We start from the raw sequence: 20,166 nt of genomic DNA on the forward strand, positions 1-20,166 counted from the left end.
CAATTAAGTTTTTAGATTTGGTAGTGGAATGATAATTGCTTGTATATTACCTAGTACTCCAGGATTCCATTTTTGTTGTTATTTTCACAGAAAATAGCTAACATATATGCAATTTATAAAATTCCACCCAGCTTAAGAACTTTTTGGTGTATTTTGTTACTGGGTGGGAAAAATCATAGCACGATGTATGCAAATAGTCTACATAATGTTCCTGTTTGAAATATAATGTGAAAAATCAAAGCTCTTAACCCTATATTTCATATACTGTCATTCCTGTAAAAACAGTAACAAAAAGAATAGATGTTTATAAATATGTAGTGTATTTTTATAAATATATTTCTTTTTCCCATCTCAAAATACGTTCTTTTGGCTAGGTGCAGTGGCTCACACCTGTAATCGCAGCACTTTGGGAGGACAAGTAGGGTGGATCACTTCAGGACAGGAGTTTAAGACCAACCTGGCCAGGGTCTCTACTAAAAATTTGAAAAATTAGATGGGCATGGTGGTACACACCTATTATCCCAGCTACTCAGGAGGCTGCGACATGAGAATCACTTGAACCTGGGAGATGGAGGCTGCAGTGAGTTGAGATCACACCACTGCACTCCAGCCTGGCCAACAGAGTGAGACTCTCTCAATAAAAAAAAGAATGTATTTATTATTATTATTATTAGAAACAAATTTCTATCTGCATTTAGTCACACCACTGGCATGAAAATTAACTTAAGCTATTAGTAATAGACAATTTGTAGTAAGGGAACAGAGTAGCTAAAGTTCAGTTCAAGGAGAGAAACATATTTCACCTTATACCTTTTACATGATTTTTAATTACTTATTCTGAAAATAAATTTTTAAAATTCTGAGCTATAGGTTTTTTCCTCTTTGTTTCTTTCTACCAGTTATTTAATGAACTTGTTCAAGAGCAAGGTCCCAACCTAGATAGGACATCTGCCCATGTCAGTGGCATTAAAGAATTGGCACGTCGCTTTGCCCTTACATTTGGATTGGACCAGATTAAGACACGAGAAGCAGTTGCTACACTTCACAAGTGAGTGAGATAAACACTTTGTTATACAGAATCTGGTTTACTGGAATTTTAATGAAATAACTATTATTTGACCCATTTTTAAAGTGATAATTGGTAGACTTTTAAGTTACAAGAACTTTGGAGATTATCTAGTTTAGAGATTCTAAACTGGGAGGACATTTTTAATTTGAAAAAACTTACTTAAATCACCCGTCTGTTCATCTTATAAAGTACAGAAAGCAAAATTTGATAACATATTATTGTCTGGTCTGTCACTAAGAAAACAGTGATGGGAGGCATGGGTTTTGAGAGATTACACAGGCTGGGTACTGTGGCTCGTGCCTGTAATCCCAGAACTTTGGGACCCCAAAGCTGGAGGATCATTTGGGGCCAGGAATTCAAGACTAGCTTGGGCAATATAGTAAGACCCTGTCTCTACAAAAAATAAAAATGTGAACCAGGCATAATGGCATGTACCTGTAGCCCTAGCTACTTTGGAGGCTGAACCAGGAGGATCACTTGAGACTGGGAATTTGTGGTTATAGTGAGCTGTGATTCTACCACTGCCCTCCAGCCTGGACAACAGAGACCTGTTTCTGAAAAAATAATTATTACAGAATTTTTTGTAAAGACTATACAAAACTGATTGGGGTTCATTATTGTGAAAACAGAAGTAACAAAACCTTTAGTAAACTCATACAGCTTGGCACCATTACCAGCTCCAAGAAGCAAATATTCTGGCAGTCTATTAATAATTACCTTTCCAGGGTATCTTGTTACCTCTAAAAAAACTAGGGGCCAGCCGCAGTAGCTCATGCCTGTAATCCCAGTACTTTGGAAGGCCAAGGGAGGCAAATTGCTTGAGCCGAGGAGAGACTAGCCTGGGCGACAGAGCAAAACCCCATCTCTACAAAAAAATGCAAAAATTACCCAGGTTTGGTGACACACACACATGTAGTCCCAGGTACTTGGGAGGCTGAGGTGGGAGAATCACCTGAGCCCAGGAAGTTAAGGAAGTGAGCCATAATCGCACCACTGCACTCCAACCTGGGTGACATAGTGAGACCTTGTCTCAAAAACAAAAACAAATAAGGAACTTAACTTTGTTGCTCTGTAGCTATTTTTTGTATATTTTTCCCATTTCCCAGTTTACAGTTTCTTACTATAGATAAACACAAATATGTCCTATATATTCACATTAGTTTATTATTTGAATTTGTCAGATTTTCCTACCTTCACAAATAGTTATGTAATGTTAGCCAATTGAGAGAATACACTATCTGGAAAAATAAGTTGATATTTTCTTTTACTTCAGGGATGGCATAGAGTTTGCATTTAAATACCAAAATCAGAAAGGACAAGAGTATCCACCTCCTAATCTGGCTTTTCTTGAAGTACTAAGTGAATTTTCTTCCAAACTTCTTCGACAGGACAAAAAGACAGTGTAAGTTGCACATTAAAAGAGAAATGGTTTTTATAATGATACTGTTGTAATTTTAATGTTTATTTTTTGAAAATTTTTTAATCATTTAGCTATTACTTTTGATAATTTAGGCTCTGATAGTTTGTTTTAAGGAATTAGAATTTTCCTTCAAGCATTTATGTAGTAGTTGTTTCACTGCTTATCTTTTAGTACCCTAGAATCTGCAATATGAATTAAGCAGACAGAAATGTTTTCTTATTGTGCAATTTAAAGATGTATGAACATCGGTTTAGCCATTGTGTAACTCTTCCTTCTTTCCTTTTTATATTAATTTTGTTTTAGGTTTTTTTGTTTGTTTGTTTTTGTTTTTTTAGTTTTTTGGGTTTTTTTTCTTACTTTGTTTAGTTTTATATTCTATTTTATTTGACTTGTTTCAAAAAAAAATTTTTTGTATTTCCTTTTTTTGATTATTGATAACAATTGAAAAAATGTATATGTAATTTCAAAAGAAAATCTTGATGGGGTAAGTTTTATTTAAAACCAAACTAGAAAACTTCTCTAGGCTGGGCACGGTGGCTCACGCCTCTAATCCCAGCACTTTGGGAGGGCAAGGTGGATGGATCACCTGAGGTCAGGAATTTGAGACCAGCCTGGCCAACATGATGAAACCTCATGTCTACCAAAAAAAAAAAAAAAAAAAATTAGCTGGGCATGGTGGTGTGCGCCTGTAATCCCAGCTACTCGGGAGGCTGAGGCAGAATAATTGCTTGATCCTGGCAGGCAGAATTTGCAGTGAGCCGAGATCGAGCTACTGCACTCCAGCCCAGGGGACAGAGTGAGACTCCATTTTCTAGAGTATAATACTATAATGAAACCTAAGTTTTATAAACTGATAAGACAGAGAGTCCTATTTTATAATACTCTAGCTGGGCGCAGTGGTTCATGCCTGTAATTCAACACTTTAGGAGGCTTAGGCAGGAGGACTGCTTGAGTCCAGGAGTTCAAGACCAACCCTAGCAACAAAGCAAGACCCCAATCTCTATTTAAAAAAAAAAAAATTAAAATTAGCCAGGTGTGGTGGTGTACACCTGTAGTCCCAGCTACTTGGGAGGCTCAGGTGGGAGATCACTTGAGTCCAGAAGTGATTATCACTTGAGCTCAGGCTGTAGTGAGCTATGATTATGATCCTGCATGTCTCAATCAATTAATTTTTTAAAATATAATATTCTAAGTAAATAGAATTTTGACAGACAGTACTTAGGTGATTATACGTGATAGTTCTTTTTTTTTTTTTTAAATAAGTGATAGTTCTAAGTAAAGATGTTGATGTCCTTTTGATCAGAAAATATTTATTAAGCCCCTAGTATGGTCAGCTACTCTTGTAAACCTTATGCTCTAATGCAGGCGGGGCACAGCATAAACCAACATGAAGATGGCCGGGCTCAGTGGTTCCCACCTGGAATCACAGCTACTCCCCGGAGGCTGAGGTGGGAGGATAGTTTGAGGGCAGGAGTTTGAGAGCAGCCTGGGCAACATATCGAGACTCTGTCTCTTAAAAAAACAAACTGGTAGACAAACAAGAGCTTCAGGAACTGAAATGGGGTAATATGATAGACAGAGACAGGTGTTGATTATTAGTGGGAGTGTTGCCTCTTTTTTTTTTCATGTACCAAGAACCTATTTTTAGCTGAGCCTGTCTCATCAGTTTTTTTAATATAACAATATTCTAAATAAATAGAATTTTTGAGAGACAGTTAATACTTGTATGAATATAAGTGATAGTTCCAAGTAAAGATGTTGATATCATATTGATCACAAAATATTGATTAAGCACCTAGTCTGGTTAGCTACTGTTGTAAAGCTTATACTCTAATGCAGGAGGCACAACATAAACAGGCAGTTGGCCAGGTTCATTGGTTCCCACCTGGAATCCCAGCTACTCTAGAGGCTGAGGTAGGAGGATTGTCTGAGGGCAGGAGTTTGAGAGCAGCTGGGCAAAATAGCTAGACTCTGTCTCTAAAAAAAACAACAGGCAAACAAGAGTTTCAGGCACTGAAATGGGGTAATATGATAGACAAAGACAGGTGCTGAGTATTAGTGGGAGTGTTTTGAAAACTTTTTCAGTATAGGCATTTACAGCTTATATATTTTCCTCTGAACATTACCTTAGCTGTATCTTGTAAGTTTTGGAATGTTACATTTCTGTTTTTATTCATCTCAAAGCATTCTTTTCATTTCACTTATTTCTTCTTTAACCTATTGATTATTCAGGAGTATTTTAGTTTTTACATACTTCTGAATTTCCAGATTTTCCTTCTGTTACTGATTTCTTCATTTCATGTGGTCAGAGATCATGTATTGTATTATTTTAATCCTTTTAAGTTTATTAAGCTTGTTTTGTGGACCAACATATGGTCTTAGAGAATGTTCCATGTATATTTCATTTATTTTGGGGCTTTCTTTTTTTCTTTTCTTTTCTTTTCTTTGAGGACTTTGTTAGGTGTATATACATTTTTTTTTTTTTTTTTTTGAGACAGAGTCTCACTCTGTTGCCCTGGCTGGAGTGTAGTGGTGCAACCTCCGCCTCCCACATTCCACTGATTCTCCAGCCTCCTGCATAGCTGGGACTGTAGGCAGGCACCACCATGTCCGGCTAATTTTGTATTTTTAGTAGAGACAGGGTTTCACCATGTTGGCCAGGCTGGTCTCAAACTCCTGACCTCAAGTGATCCGCCCGCCTCGACCTCTCAAAGTGCTGGGATTACAAGCATGAGCCACCTTTCCCAGCCTGTGTATACATTTTTAATTGTTACGTCTTCCTAACCAATTGAATCTTGTTCTAAAGTGTCATTCTCTGTCTCTAGACAATTTTGTGTCATATTAGTATAATCACTCCAGCTTCATTTTGATTACTGTTTGCATGGTACACCTTTTTTTCCATCCTTTTTCTTTCTGCCTTTGTATCTTTGAATTTAAAGTGTGTATCATGTAGATACACACAGCAAATTGGATCATGTGTTTTTAAATTCAATGTGACATTCTCTACTACTATACTTTCTGTTTTTTAATATATGTCTCCTGGGTTTTTTTTTTTTTAATTCTTTTGCTTTTACTACCTTCTTTTATATTAAATGTATGTTTTCTAGTGTAATATACTAATTCCTTTAATGAATCTTTAATTGTATTTTTTTAAATTATTTTCCTAGTTGTTTTTCCAGGACTTACAGTACACATTTTATCAAAATTTACTGGTGGGGCACAGTGGCTCATACCTGTAATCTCAGCACTTTGGGAGGCTGAGGTGGACAGATCACTTGAGGTCAGGAGTTCAAGACCAGCCTGGCCAACATGGTGAAACTCCATCTCTACTAACAATACAAAAATTAGCCGGGCATGGTGGCACATGCCTGTAATCTGAGCTACTTGAGGGGCTGAGGTGGGAGAACTGCTTGCACCCCAGGTGATGGAGGTTGCAGTGAACCAATATCGTGCAACTGTGCTCCAGCCTGGGTGATAAAGTGAGACTCCACCTCAATAAAACAAAATTTATCTGAGATTTATCCTGATTTATTCTAAGGAAATACAGAAACTTTAATTCTATATAAATCCATTTCCTTCCTCCCTTTTTTGGCTATTCTTGTTATACATAGTCCATCTATATATATCAGAAACCCAATAATAAATTGTTATAATTATACTTGAGATAATCTTTTATAGGCACTGAGGAAAGAAAGGAAAGCAAGTATGTATTTACAGAGTTTGTTATAATACTCTTCCTATTTACCATTTTTTAGTTCTCTTCATTTCTTCCTGTGGATTCTAATTGCCATCTGGTATCATTCCTATACTCAAATACAGCTTCTCTTTCACTCACTTTGTTTGTGCTTATTGTCAAATATATTACATTTCTATGTTACTGACCCAACAATTCAGTAACATATATATTGTTTTATGTATTTGCTTTTTAAATCAGTTGAGAAGGGATAAGTAAATATATAATTATACTTTTATTACTACCTACAAATTACCTTTATTGGCACTCTTTGTTTTTTCACGTAAATTCAAATTACCCTGTGGTGTCATTTTGCTTTCAGCTTGATGAAATTCCTTTAGTAGGCAGGTCTGATAGCAACAGATTCTCTTGGGTGGCTCATGCCTGTAAACCCAGCATTATGGGAGGCTGAAGCAAGAAGATTTTGAGCCCCGGGGTTTGAGGTTACAGTGAGCAATGTAAGATTCTTGTTCGATAGTTATTTACTTTAAACACTTAGACCATGTCATCTCACTACCTCTGGTCTCCATTGTGAGCCAGATGATGATAAGAGTAATCATTAATTTTATTGAATTTTCTTTGTAATGAACTACTCTTTTTTTTTTTTTTTTTTTTTTGAGACGGAGTTTCTCTCTTGTTACCCAGGCTGGAGTGCAATGGCGCGATCTCGGCTCACCGCAACCTCCGCCTCCTGGGTTCAGGCAATTCTCCTGCCTCGGCCTCCTGAGTAGTAGCTGGGATTACAGGCACGTGCCACCATGCCCAGCTAATGTTTTGTATTTTTAGTAGAGACGGGGTTTCACCATGTTGACCAGTATGGTCTCGATCTCTTGACCTCGTGATCCACCCGCCTCGGCCTCCCAAAGTGCTGGGATTACAAGCTTGAGCCACCGCGCCCGGCCGACTACTCTTCTTTTATTACTTCCATGATCTTCTTTTTTATACTTGGCTTTCGGCATTTTTCCTAGGGTGAATCCATGTGTGGATCTCTTTGCATTTATCCTATTTAGCGTTCGTTGAACTTTGTGGATGTGTAAATTATGTTTTTCATCAAATTGGGCAAGTTGGGAGTTTTTGGGGGGTTTGTTTTGTTTTTTGAAATGGAGTCTTGTTCTGTCACCCAGGCTGGAGTGCAGTGATACAATCTTTGCTCACTGTAAGTTCTGCCTCCCAGGTTCAAGTGATTCTTCTGCCTCAGCCTCCGAAGTAACTGGGGCTACAGATGCACATAACCACACCTGGTTAATTTTGGTATTTTTAGTAAAAAGGGGATTTCACCATACTGGCCAGGCTGGTCTCAAACTCCTGACTTCGTGATCTGCATGCCTCAGCCTCCCAGAGTTCTGGGATTACAGGTGTGAGCCACCATGCCTGGCCAAATTGGGCACATTTTTAGCTATTATTTCTCCTGAATTTTTCTTTTCTTTTTTTTTTTTGAGACGGAGTTTCGCTCGTTACCCAGGCTGGAGTGCAATGGCGCGATCTCGGCTCACCGCAACCTCCGCCTCCTGGGTTCGGGCAATTCTCCTACCTCAGCCTCCTGAGTAGCTGGGATTACAGGCACACACCATCATGCCCAGCTAATTTTTTTTTAGTATTTTTAGTAGAGATGGGGTTTCACCATGTTGACCAGGATGGTCTCGATCTCTTGACCTCGTGATCCACCCGCCTCGGCCTCCCAAAGTGCTGGGATTACAGGCTTGAGCCACCGCGCCCGGCTATTTCTCCTGAATTTTTCTACTTTTTCCTCTGCTATCTTGATCTTGGTTACTCCCATTACACCTATGTCCGTATATTTAATAGTATCCCATACTGCTCTCAGGCTCTGTTCATTTTTTTCTTTTTTCTTTTTTTGGGGACAGAGTTTCATTCTTGCTGCCAGGCCGGAGTGCAATGGCATGATCTTGGCTCACTGCAACCTCCACCTCCCAGGTTCAAGTGATTCTTCTGCCTCAGCCTCCCAAGTAGCTGGGATCGCAGGTGCCTGCCACCATGCCCAGCTAATTTTTTTTGTATTTTTTGTAGAGACTGGGTTTCACCATGTTGGCCAGGCAGGTCTCAAACTCCTAACCTCAGGTAATCCACCCACCTCAGCTTCCCAATGTGCTGGGATTACAGGAGTGAGCCACTGCTCCCAGCCTTCTGTTCATTTTTCTTTATTCTTTTTTCTTTCTTCTCTTCACATGGCATCTTGATATATCTTCAAGTGTGGTGTTGCTTGCTTTTGTAAGCTCATATCTACTGTTGAGCCCTATAGTAATTTTTAAATTTTTATTATACTTTGAACCGCATAATTTCCATTTGGTTCTTTTTTTTTATTCATAGTCTTTATTTCATGAGAGATATTGTCATCATACCCACTTTTAATTAGATATTATTTTCTTTAGCTCTTTGAACATACAATGCTCCTGGTTTTAAGATGTGGTTATATCCCAATAAACCTCATCATAAGTTGAAAATATTGTAAGTCAAAAATGCATTTAATACACCTAATCTACCAAAAATCACAGAATAATACAGCCTACCTTTAAGTGCAGGATACTTACCTTAGCCTATAGTTTGACAGTATCATCTAACACAAAGCCTGTTTTATAATGAAATGTCAAATATCTTATTAAATTTGTTGAATATTATACTGAAAGTACAAAACAGAATGGTTGCATGGGTACTCACCATTAATGTACATAGCTAAAAGCACTATCATAAAGTAAAACACACACACACACACACACACACACACACACACACACAAATCAAACCATTGTAAGTTGGGGACTTTGTATTTATAATCATTGCTTTGAAATCTTTGTGGGCCAAGTTGCTGCTGCTTGCTCTGTTTTCAGCGTATCCACCACATTTTCCTGTTTCTTTGTATGTTTCATAATTTTTTCTGAAAAACTGGACGTTCAGCCAGGCGCTGTGGCTCACGCCTGTAATCTCAGCACTTTGGGAGGCCGAAGCGGACCAATCACTTGAGCTCACGAGTTCAAGACCAGCCTGGGCAACATGGCAAAATCCTGTCTCTACAAAAATTAGCTGGGCATGGTGGTATGTGCCTGTAGTCCCAGCTACTCAGGAGGCTGAGGTGGGAGGATGGCTTGAGCCTGGGAGGTAGAGGTTGCAGTGAGCCAAGATTGCACCACTGCACTCCAACCTGGGTGACAGAGTGAGACCTTGTCCTAAGGAGAAAAAAAAAAAAAAATATATATATATATATATATATATATATATATATGCACACACACACACATATATGTATATATATATAGCAAAAATGATATATTATGAAATAATATCTACTGTTTGCTAATTATCTGCCTTCTAGAGATTGATATTATTTTTTTGTTGCTCATTTATTTGTTTAGTTCCTTGGATGAACAAACTCTGAAATCTATTTTCTCTGCCTTGTGCAGCCTCTGATGTCTTTGCTCAGATCCTTTTTCCTTGGTTTTTATCATTTCTTTTGGCTACTGAGGGGGTCACTCCTGGGTTAGCATAAGCCACTTACTGATCAGAGGTTCTGCTTAAGCCCCTTAGTCAGTTAGGTTTAACCTTTACTGTTAGATATATGTATGGCTTGCAAGCTACTTTCATAATTCAGGGTATTTACTTTTTTGACCCACATTGTAGGCCAAGGACTAGCAGCTTGGAAGATACTTCTTTGATTGTTCCCGAGAAGGGCAGCCTTGGGTGTGCAGAGTCTTCAGACAACCAGGAAAGCACATTATTTTGTTTTAAGCCTGGCTTCCTAGGAGTTGCTTCTGGATAAGAATAGCTTATTGTTCAGCCAGTGTTTGGTGAGAGGTTGTGTTTAAACCACTTTTGCCAGTGAAGCTTCCTCCCTATGTTGATAGATCTGTGTGTGGCTTGGGGAATGCTTTCAAGTCTGCCTCATTCATTCCTTTCCCTTGTTTGCCCATGAGTGAAAGCAGCTTAGGATATGTACATAGCTTTCCCAACTCCCAGGACTTTGTTAATTTTATTTTTTTAACCTGTTCCAAATATGCTTAATGGATAAACAGGTAAGTTCACAAAATTTGAAACCTATAAACAAAATAAACTTTAAGCGTAGCAATTACTTAAGCAGATCAATAACAATAAAATGTTATCTTTATTTCATATAAGAAGAAACATATGAAATGCCAAGTTAGCTCAGCAACCTATTAATAACCATCAAAGACTGGTGATAAAGCATTCTTTCAGTGCTGATATATAGATATAGATATAGATACATATGCACAGTGGAGGATTTGGTAGGCTGTATTCAGATGAATCAAAGGGAGCTATTGAAATGAAGAATCACTTTGTTTTTTAAGCTTTTTTCCATCCTTTTAAAAAATAATATATATTTAAGGTGTATATATGCTGTTTCAATACACATATATGTTGTAAAATGATTACTACAGTCAGTTAGTTAACATGTCCAACTCCCAGGATTGACTGTGACTCCAGGAAGGTTCTTCTTGGCTGTCTCTTTCTCTGGTTTTCTCTGTTGAACTTCCGGCTGCTTTGCTCTATCATTTGTTGCCGCTAGGGTCAAAGAACTACCAGCACCCTCTCATTTGCACTCCCAAGATCTCTGTTGTCAACACCCTTAAGAAAGGAATTTTCTACATTTAATTACAAATAAAGTCATCACCACCCCTTTCCTCCTCACTCCTCTCTCCAGCTGCAGAGTTTCTTCGTTATAGTCAACCTCAGCTACCAGGCAGAACTTGAACTTTTATGCCACTGAAACGGGGAGGAGGGCAGAATAGGAAGGGATGGAACAGCATCCCTCTTCTCCCAGAGTAACATCTCTGGCTCCTTGAGCAGGGGAGAGGGTGGATAACTCCTGGTTCTCAGCTTGCCCTAGGTATGGAATCTATCAACAGGGAGTTTGAGTTGGGGCATTCAGGGCTCCATTGTTCTCAGCCTGCTGTGCCCAGGGTATGTTTTACCCCAGGAATGGAGGCTAGGTGGGATAAAAGGAGCTTCGTTTTTCCTGGTTGCTGTTCAGAATATAATTTACACAACACAGGGCTGGGAGGTGACGAGAAATGCAAATCGTATGCTTCTTTCTTTCAGGGTAGCCTGAGAACTAGAGAAAGAGGGAACCCCCATCTTCTTGGCCACCTGCCTGGACTAGATAGAGTTTCTAAAATACAGAGCTGTAGTGACAGGGAGGAGGAAACAAGGGAAAGGATCAGGTTGTACATCAAATGCTACAGATTTCTGTGTTCTTACCAAAATGTATTAGTTTTTTGTTTTGTTTGTTTTTTGAGACAGAGTCTCCCTCTGTTGCCCAAGCTGGAGTGTAGTGGCGCCATCTCATCTCACTGCAACCTCTGCCCCCCAGGTTCAAGTGATTCTCCTGCCTTAGCCTCCTGAGTAGCTGAGATTACAAGCATGTGCCACCATACCCAGCTAATTTTTTTGTAGAGATGGGGTTCAACCATGTTGGCAGTTTGGTCTTAACTCCTGACCCCATCATCCAACTGCCTCAGCCTCCCAAAGTGCTGGGATTACAGGTCTGAGCCACTGCACCTGGCCAAATTTTCTTGAATAAATTTTTCTCCATTTGCTGTATGCCCTTAAGACAATTTGCAGAGACTTTAAATTATTGTATTTTATAATTTTTAGCAGTTACAATGTTGTTTTGCTGGAAAGAGCGTATGCCAGCCTCCTTATTCCACCATCTTAGAAATCCTGCTTTGGCTTGAACACTTTATAAGAAAACTCAATAAACCTTTTGAGCTAAACTTCAATTTTTTTTAACATTGATGTTTAAAAGCACAGGAAGAATATAGGAAAGACCATAAATATATACACACCGTTAGGTAATACATTCTCTTGCTTTTAAGTATCCCAGGAATTTGTGAAGCAAAACTTTAACTTCTCAGTCCCTCTCTTTCCAAAGGTGACCATTGTTAACAGTTTAATTATGTGTCCTTAGCTATTCTTCAGAACCTGCAGAAAGAGAGCCTCAGATTAAGAAAAAGTAAGTGATATATGAACTGCTTCCATGAAAATCACTGCTATTTTTATTGTGTTTCTAGCCATTCATACTTAGAGAAATTCCTTACCGAGCAGATGATGGAAAGGAGGGAAGATGTATGGCTTCCACTCATCTCCTATAGAAATTCATTAGTCACTGGGGGTGAAGATGATAGAATGTCTGTGAACAGTGGAAGTAGTAGCAGCAAAACTTCATCAGTAAGGAATAAGAAAGGACGACCCCCACTTCATAAAAAAAGAGTAGAAGGTAAGTCTGCCTTTACACTGTGAGACAAACAATTTGCTTGGTTTTATAAAGTAGCAAATAATCTGTTGAAGCAAGGTAATAGTATTAGGCACATGATTTTTTTGTATATTTGATTCACATTGAGATGTTAAGGCAAAAGGTTGGAATAGACAAAGTAAGACAGAAAAGGGTCAAGGAAAAAGAAGCTGAAGAAGCATGGAGCATAAAGGAGGACAGAGCAAGAGGAAACAATTAGCTAGGTCTATAAAGTTAATCCCCATACTATATGCCTGTAATACATTAAAATTTAAAGATAATCAATACTATTGTATTAAAATTCTTCCTAACATAGGTGAGATACAGATAATTTGAGGGTAGATTTCTGCAGCAAATTGAATATGCCACCCGAATAGTTTTCCAATTTGCCACTTGGTTGGAACAGTAAGACAGTGACGGCCTCCAGGTTTGGTGTCTCACACCTGTAATCCCAGTTACTTGGGAGGCTGAGGCAGGAGGATCAGGAAGTTGAAGCTGGAAATTTTGAGACCAGCCTGGGAAACATAGAGAGACTCCCATCTCTAAGAAAAATTTTGTTAAAAATTGGTGGCATGCAGCTGTAGTCGCAGCTACTTGGGAAGCTGAGGTGGAAGAATCACTTGAGCCCAGAAGTTTGAGGTTGCAATGAGCTATGATCATGCCACTGCACTCCAGCCTGGGTGACAGAGAGAGACTCCCATCATTTAATCTTTTTTTTTTTTTTTTTTTGAGATGGAGTCTCGCTGTGTCACCAGGCTGGAGTTCAGTGGCACGATCTCATCTCACTGCAACCTCTGCTTCCCAGGTTCAAGCAATTACCCTGCCTCAGACTCCCGAGTAGCTGGGACTACAGGCGCACACCACCACACCCAGCTAATTTTCCTATTTTTAAAGACAGGATTTCACCATGTTGGCCAGGATGATTTCAATCTCTTGACCTCATGATCTGCCCACCGTGGCCTCTCAAAGTGTTGGGGTTACAGGCGTGAGCCACTATGCCCAGCCGGCCGTTATTTATTTATAAAAGCAGTAATGGCTAAATCTGGTTTTATAAGCCTCTTGGACTCTGGGGAATGGGAAGTTAAAGTGTCATGAAAATCTGATCAATAGTAGGTATTCCTATATCTAAAAAAAAAAAAAAAAACAACTAAAAATTGCTCTGTTAATACAAAGCATTCCTATTAAAATTACTAAGAGAAGCCTCAAAGAAAAAATGCATATTTTCTCAAATAATCTTCCCCCTTCTCCATGCTTCTAATAAATTTTCTCCAAACCAAGTGGAGGGCTGTGATCTGAGTTCTCTCTCTTGTTCTTTTTATAACTTCTTCTCTTTTAGCATCTTAACCTGTGCTGCCTAAAAAAATTACTCACTAAAGGTTTGGCTAAAATCGGTGGCAAAATTAATTTGAATTTAAATCTAATGATTCTTTTCATTATTGGGGAGACAGTATTGACTATTGATGATCCTATAAATTATAACATCAGAGTTCCAAAATGCATACCTCGCCTTCTCACTACCAGCTATGTGACCTTTGAGTATATTACTTAACCTCTCTAAGTTTCAATCATTGATCAAATGAAGGATGAGCAGAGTATTTCTCATGTCAGTTACTTGATGAATATTAAATGAGATGCTACAAATAAACCATTTAATACATACAAAGTACTAAGCACAGTGCTTGGCACATAGGTAGCATTCAATAAATTATCCAAATGTTACCATTGTGTAGTAATGCCTCATATATAGCATCAGTCAGTAAACTAGGCAGCATCTATATTTCTTTTCTTTTTTTAACCTCTAGTTCATAGGAAACAACTGTATTTCAAAAGGAATAAAAGAATTAATATAAATGTTACTGTTAAGTTTAACAACATCTCCACAAAGTTTAAGATTTCCTTTCAAATTACAGGTTTGGGACTTAAAAGTCTTTTTTTTTTTTTTGAAATGAAGTCTCGCTCTTGTCCGCCAGGCTGGAGTGCAGTGGTGCAAGTTCAAGCAATTGCCTCCTGGGTTCAAGCAATTCTCCTGCCTCAGCCTCCTAAAGTGTTAGGATTAGAGGCATGAGCCACCACACCCGGCCTTAAAAGTCTTTTTAAAAAGTCCAGAGAAGGAAAATGTAAAATCTTGTCTTTGTAATATTGGAGCCTGGACTTTTCTATGACTACAGGCATTTTCCCTTTTTTTTTTTTTTTAAGATGGGGGTCTCCTCCCTCTTGTTTCCCAGGCTGGAGTGTAATGGCCTGATCTTGGCTCACTGCAACCCCCGCCTCCCAGGTTCAAGTTACTCTCCTGCTGCAGACTCCCAAATAGCTGGGATCACAGGTACCCACCACCACACTCAGCTAATATTTATATTTTTAGTAGAGACAGGGGTTCACCATCTTGGCCAGGCTGGTCTTGAACTCCTAATCTCAAGTGATCCACTCACTTTGGCTTCTCAAAGTGCTGGGATTATAGGCTTGACCCACTGCACCTGGCGTTTTTGTTTTTTGTTTGTTGGTTTGTTTGTTTTAGAGAGACAGGATCTCACTCTGTCACCAAGGCTGGAGTGTTTTCCAGCTGCAAGCTCCCTGGTTTAAGCAGTTCTCCCACCTCAGCCCCCAACTAGCTGGGACTATAGGCGTGCGCCACCACACCTGGCTAATTTTTGTATTTTTTGTAGAGAAAGGGTTTCACCATGTTACCTAGGTCTTGAACTCCTGGACTCAAGTGATTCACATGCCTCAGCCTCCCAGAGTCTTAGGATTACAGGCATGAGCCACCGAGCCTGGCCATTCTTCAGTGTAATATTCTTTTTTTTTTTTTTTTTTTTTTAATAGAGATGGGGTTTCACCATGTTGGCCAGGTTGGTCTTGAACTGCTGACCTCAGGTAATCCACCCGCTTTGGCCTCCCAAAGTGCTGGGATTATAAGCGTGAGCTACCATGCCCAGCCTTCAGTGTAATATTCTTATTAGCCAACATTCATCAAATCTTTGCTATGTACTAGGAATATGTTTTAACATGGGTTATATCACTTAATCATTTATTTGACTAATATTTGTAAAGCACGTAAGTCTGTCTCTGACACATAGTGAATGACATGTAAGTATATAAATGTCTTATAAGTCAATGCTATTATCTAAATTTTTCACAAAAGAAACTAAAGCTTAGAGAATTTAAATAGCCATAATGTTCACTAATGGTGCAGTCAATATCATTTTCAAGATTAAGAGAAGCTTATGTGGACCAGAAATTACAAAAAAGAAAAAACTTGTCATTTGAGATTTACAAAATGATTAAGATGGGTTGCATTGTAGAACCCTTAGGCTGCAGAGTTTCATCCTTCAGAGATGGAAATGAGAAAGTATTACAAGAAATATTTTCATTGAGGAATCTCTAAAGGATTAGAAGCATCTGTTTAAGATGAGTGAGTTCTTCCTGGAGTTATCCATTCATTCACTAAGTTTCTGTCAAGTGCCTTCCTAAGAACTGCGCTAGTTGCTACAGATTAGGTATTAATCTGCTGTGAGTGCAGATAGGAAGAGACAGAACAGAAACAGGCTGTTTGATTTCACCATGGTCAATGCTCTGATGCACCAAACACAGGTGGTTCTGGGAACATATAGACAGTGACCAAACTTTTTTTTTTTTTTTTTTTTTTGAGACGGAGTTTCGCTCTTGTTACCCAGGCTGGAGTGCAATGGCGCAGTCTCGGCTCATTGCAACCTCCACCTCCTGGGTTCAGGCAATTCTCCTGCCTCAGCCTCCTGAGTAGCTGGGATTACAGGCACGTGCCACCATGCCCAGCTAATTTTTTGTATTTTTAGTAGAGACGGGGTTTCACCATATTGACCAGGATGGTCTCGATCTCTTGACCTCGTGATCCACCCGCCTCGGCCTCCCAAAGTGCTGGGATTACAGGCTTGAGCCACCGTGCCCGGCTGACAGTGACCAAACTTTTAATGAATACAGGAAAATTTTTCTGGAAAAGATGACATGTAGTAGACAGCTGACAGATGAGTTTACCAGGTTCAGAACCTAAGTGATAATAATCTTTTTATCATAAAATTTTAAGTGTCATAGAAAATGAAAGTTTTGAATTAAATGTTGAATGAAGTGTTATGAATAGATGATGAAACATGTCTTTGTTAACTAAGAAGAGATTCTGTAGTGAGCTTCAGATAAGAGGAATTAATTTAACCAGACAATGGGTATTTCCAGGCACAGAAAAGCCAATCTAGAATGTACACATGTCTAACAAAATATCAGAAACCTGAGAAATAGGATGCTCGATGGCAAAGGAGGAACCTAACACAGACATCTCTGAGACTTAAGGAGAGGAAAAGCAATGGGATTCATACTATATATCGTGATTAAAATTCTTGAGAAAGAAAACCAAAGCAGTGATACTTTTTAAGAAGCCTTATCATATTTATAATAATTTAGAATGTTTGTAGAAACTTGGCCGAGGATAGTAGCTCATGCCTTTAATCCCAGCACTTTGAGAGATGGGTGGATTGCTTTGAGCTCAGGAGTTTGAGGTCAACCTAGGCAACACAGCAAAACCCCATCTCAAAAAAAAAAAAAAAAAAAAAAACTTTAGGTAATATTTTATCAGGATAGTTTGTAAATAATGCTTTAATCTGCTCAAATCTTTATAAACCATCTTCACCTGGGTGCAGTGGTGCACGCTTGTAATCCCAGCACTTTGGGAGGCCAAGGCAGGTGGATTACCTGAAATCAGGAGTTCGAGACCAGCCTGGCCAACATGATGAAACCCCATCTCTACTAAAAATACAAAAATGGTCTGGGTGTGGTGGTGGGTGCCTATAATCTAAGTCAGTAGAATCACTTGAACCCAGAGGCAGAGGTTGCAGTGAGCTGAGATCTCACCACTGCACTCCAGCCTGGGTGACAGAGCAAGATTCTATCTTTAAAATTTTTTTTAAAGAATTGTAAATGGGGATTGTGTAGGGGTAATCAGGGAAGGTTTCTCTGAAAGACAGAGGCATGAAAATGGTGTACCTTTCATCCTATCTCCACATGTATAACTTGGCAAAAAGTTATTGATCATTGTCCAGTTGTGTAAAGGGATTTGCTTATTTTTCCACAAAAGCCAATCAGACTTTAATTGCTGGAACCCCTTCCAGGCCCAGGAAATAGGCCTTTTGTTGCTTGAGCAAAGAAAAGCAGGAGAGGTCTCCGGCTGGCTGCAATCTTCTTCTAGGATGAATGAATCTTTAGAGATGGAGGGACTTTAGAGATAACGATGTGATGATAGCTAACATTCATTGGTTACATACATTACCTCATTTAGTCCCTACAACTTTTGAAGTTAGGTAATGATGTCCCCATTGTATATATGAGAAAACTCAGCTTTGGAAGTTTAATGACTTATACAAAGTCATATAAATAAGTGGTGGAACTGGGATTTAAAACGGGCAGTTCTAATTGCAGAGCCACACTCTTCACAACTCTATGCTATAACTGTCACCAGAGTTCACTCCACCCACGACATTCTGTGACCCTAACTGGAATTTTACAGATGAGAGTCTGGATAACACATGGCTAAACAGGACTGACACCATGATTCAGACACCTGGCCCCCTGCCAGCACCACAGCTCACATCCACTGTACTGCGGGAGAACAGCCGGCCCATGGGAGAGCAAATTCAAGAGCCCGAGTCTGAACATGGTTCTGAACCAGACTTTTTACACAAGTAAGTAGCAAAAATTAGTCTTGGCAAAAAAAAAAATATTTAAAGAAACGATTTGATAAAAACTTTATTTGTTCATGAGAACTTATTACTCGTCACTTAATTCATGAGAAATGAAGCCACAAACAAAGGGTAAGCACTTTATGTGAGAAGAGCTATAAAAAGTCCGCAAACATTGTTGGGGATATCAGTTCCTGGAAGTTCACAGATCTTTAAACGTATGGTGTCTTACCAAGTGCTAATTTTAGTTTGAGTGTGCATTTTCATTGCACAGGTCTGTTTCTTCTCAGGGACTTGCCCAGAAGATAATGCAGGTTACTTCCTTGAAAACCTGTAAGAGCTTATGACTGTATTACCTTTATCATCCATTTAATTAATATTTTGTCATGTTACATTTGTATTTTAAACTCAAACTTCTCATGGATTAAGAATTTTTTAAATCTAACTTGATAAATTCTGAGAATAGTTGCCCTCAAAAAGAGAATCAAGGTCTTATTTTTCTCAATGCTTGTAATTAAAATGTTTTCTAGTACACAGAAAATTGTAGAGAAGGCAGAGAGTGATGGTGTGTTTTGCTTATAAAAATGTTAATTTATTGTTTTCCATCCAACTTTAAAATTCTCTAAGCTCCTCACTTGTGTTTCTGTGTATAGTGAGGTAATGCTGTGAATTACTCTGTTGGATAAGAGGAAGAACTCTTACTTGAACAAATTAAGTTAGCTTGAAAATAGAAAGAGACAGTGTTAGAAGTATCAAATCCTGGGTTTTCATAAGGCCCCTTTGCTCTAAAGGATCAGCCTTCAAACCCAAGAGGATACACACTATCAGCCATGGTACAACTGGGCATTCTTGTGCTGCTGAGTGTCCTAGAAGGTGGTTTGCCTTATGGCCAGCATCCCTAGATGGGTTACCTAACCAGTATCCCCACCCCTTTTCCTCCAAGGTGGGTTTCTCCTTGTTTTAGCAGCCTGCCTTGCCTCTCTGACCGTTTGTCAGTCCCTGTGGCCATGGTCTGCCTTCTTTTCCCAGTTTCAGGTTTACAGGTTTTAGTATCACATGATATAAAGACTAAGTTACTTAGACACAACTTCATGTGGCAGTTTGTATTAGCTAAAAAATAACTAAAGTTTACATCCTATAAAATTCCTGGCTGGATATGGTAGCTCTCACCTTTAATCCCAGAACTTTGGGAGGCTGAGGCGTGTGATCACTTGAGTTCAGGAGTTCAAGACCAACCTGGAAAACATGGCAAAACCCCATCTCTGCAAAAATATAAAAAAATTAGCCAGGCATGGAGGCATATGCCTGTGATCCCAGCTACTCAGAAGGCTAAGGAATAAGAATTGCTTGAACTCATGAGGTAGAGGTTGCAGTGAGCCAAAATTGCACCACTGCACCCCAGCCTGGGTGACATAGTGAGACTGTCTCAACAACAAAAAAAGAAAATTAGCCAGGGTCCCAGCTACTTGGGAGGCTGAGGTGCGAGGATCACTGGAGCCTGGGAGGCAGAGGTTATAGTGGGCTGAGATTGTACCACTGCATTCCAGCCTGGGTGACAGAGTGAGACTCTGTCTTTAAAAAAAAAAAAAATCCTAAGAGGCATGTTGACGCACATTTCCATGTGACAGTAAGTTTAGAATATAAGTAGAGATTTGACTCCATAAAGACTGAGAAAAGATACTATATTCTTCCTTGCTGAATTCTGGAGAGCTTCAGCTGCCAGGCCAACATAATTTGTTACTTAGGGGTCTGCTATCCAGTTAGATACACCTGTGAGTGGGGCAGCAGCCCAAGACAGAGGTCTGAGAACCCTTGTTTGGCAGATTTGGGGAACAAGGTTGATAGTTGAAGCATCTAACCATTAGCGTTAGCCAGCTTCTCTTGGAGACTTACGGCTGTCTTTGGGCAACTTACTGCCTTTTTTATAAAAAGGCACCAGAATAAATCCAGCTAATTTCTCCTACATGGGATTAAGTGAACCTACCT

General features: G+C 39.2%; 2 protein-coding genes across 9 annotated transcripts in view; one reads left to right on the top strand and one right to left on the bottom strand.

Moving 5' to 3' along the window:
* The window catches only part of STAG1 (STAG1 cohesin complex component), a 417,614-nt gene that overhangs the window by 391,996 nt on the left and 5,452 nt on the right, over positions 1-20,166 (top strand). For all 5 annotated transcript variants that reach the window (XM_074405880.1, XM_074405879.1, XM_003930952.4 and 2 more), the window contains 4 exons: positions 900-1,048; positions 2,343-2,471; positions 12,261-12,466; positions 18,009-18,183. In XM_074405880.1, the coding sequence (XP_074261981.1) occupies positions 900-1,048; positions 2,343-2,471; positions 12,261-12,466; positions 18,009-18,183 (659 nt within the window). The remainder of the gene's footprint in view (positions 1-899; positions 1,049-2,342; positions 2,472-12,260; positions 12,467-18,008; positions 18,184-20,166) is intronic.
* Positions 10,315-20,166, bottom strand: part of PCCB (propionyl-CoA carboxylase subunit beta) — a 99,475-nt gene continuing 89,623 nt past the window's right edge. For 3 of the 4 annotated variants that reach the window (XR_012519242.1, XR_012519240.1, XM_074405884.1), the window contains one exon: positions 10,315-12,171. Coding sequence is in view for 1 of the 4 variants with exons in the window: in XM_074405884.1 (XP_074261985.1) it covers positions 12,154-12,171 (18 nt within the window). In the remaining 3 variants the exon portion in view is untranslated. The remainder of the gene's footprint in view (positions 12,172-20,166) is intronic. The other variant, XR_012519241.1, reaches the window with a different exon arrangement.

Source organism: Saimiri boliviensis, chromosome 9 (assembly GCF_048565385.1).
Source record: "Saimiri boliviensis isolate mSaiBol1 chromosome 9, mSaiBol1.pri, whole genome shotgun sequence".
Classification (NCBI taxonomy): Eukaryota; Metazoa; Chordata; class Mammalia; order Primates; family Cebidae; genus Saimiri; species Saimiri boliviensis.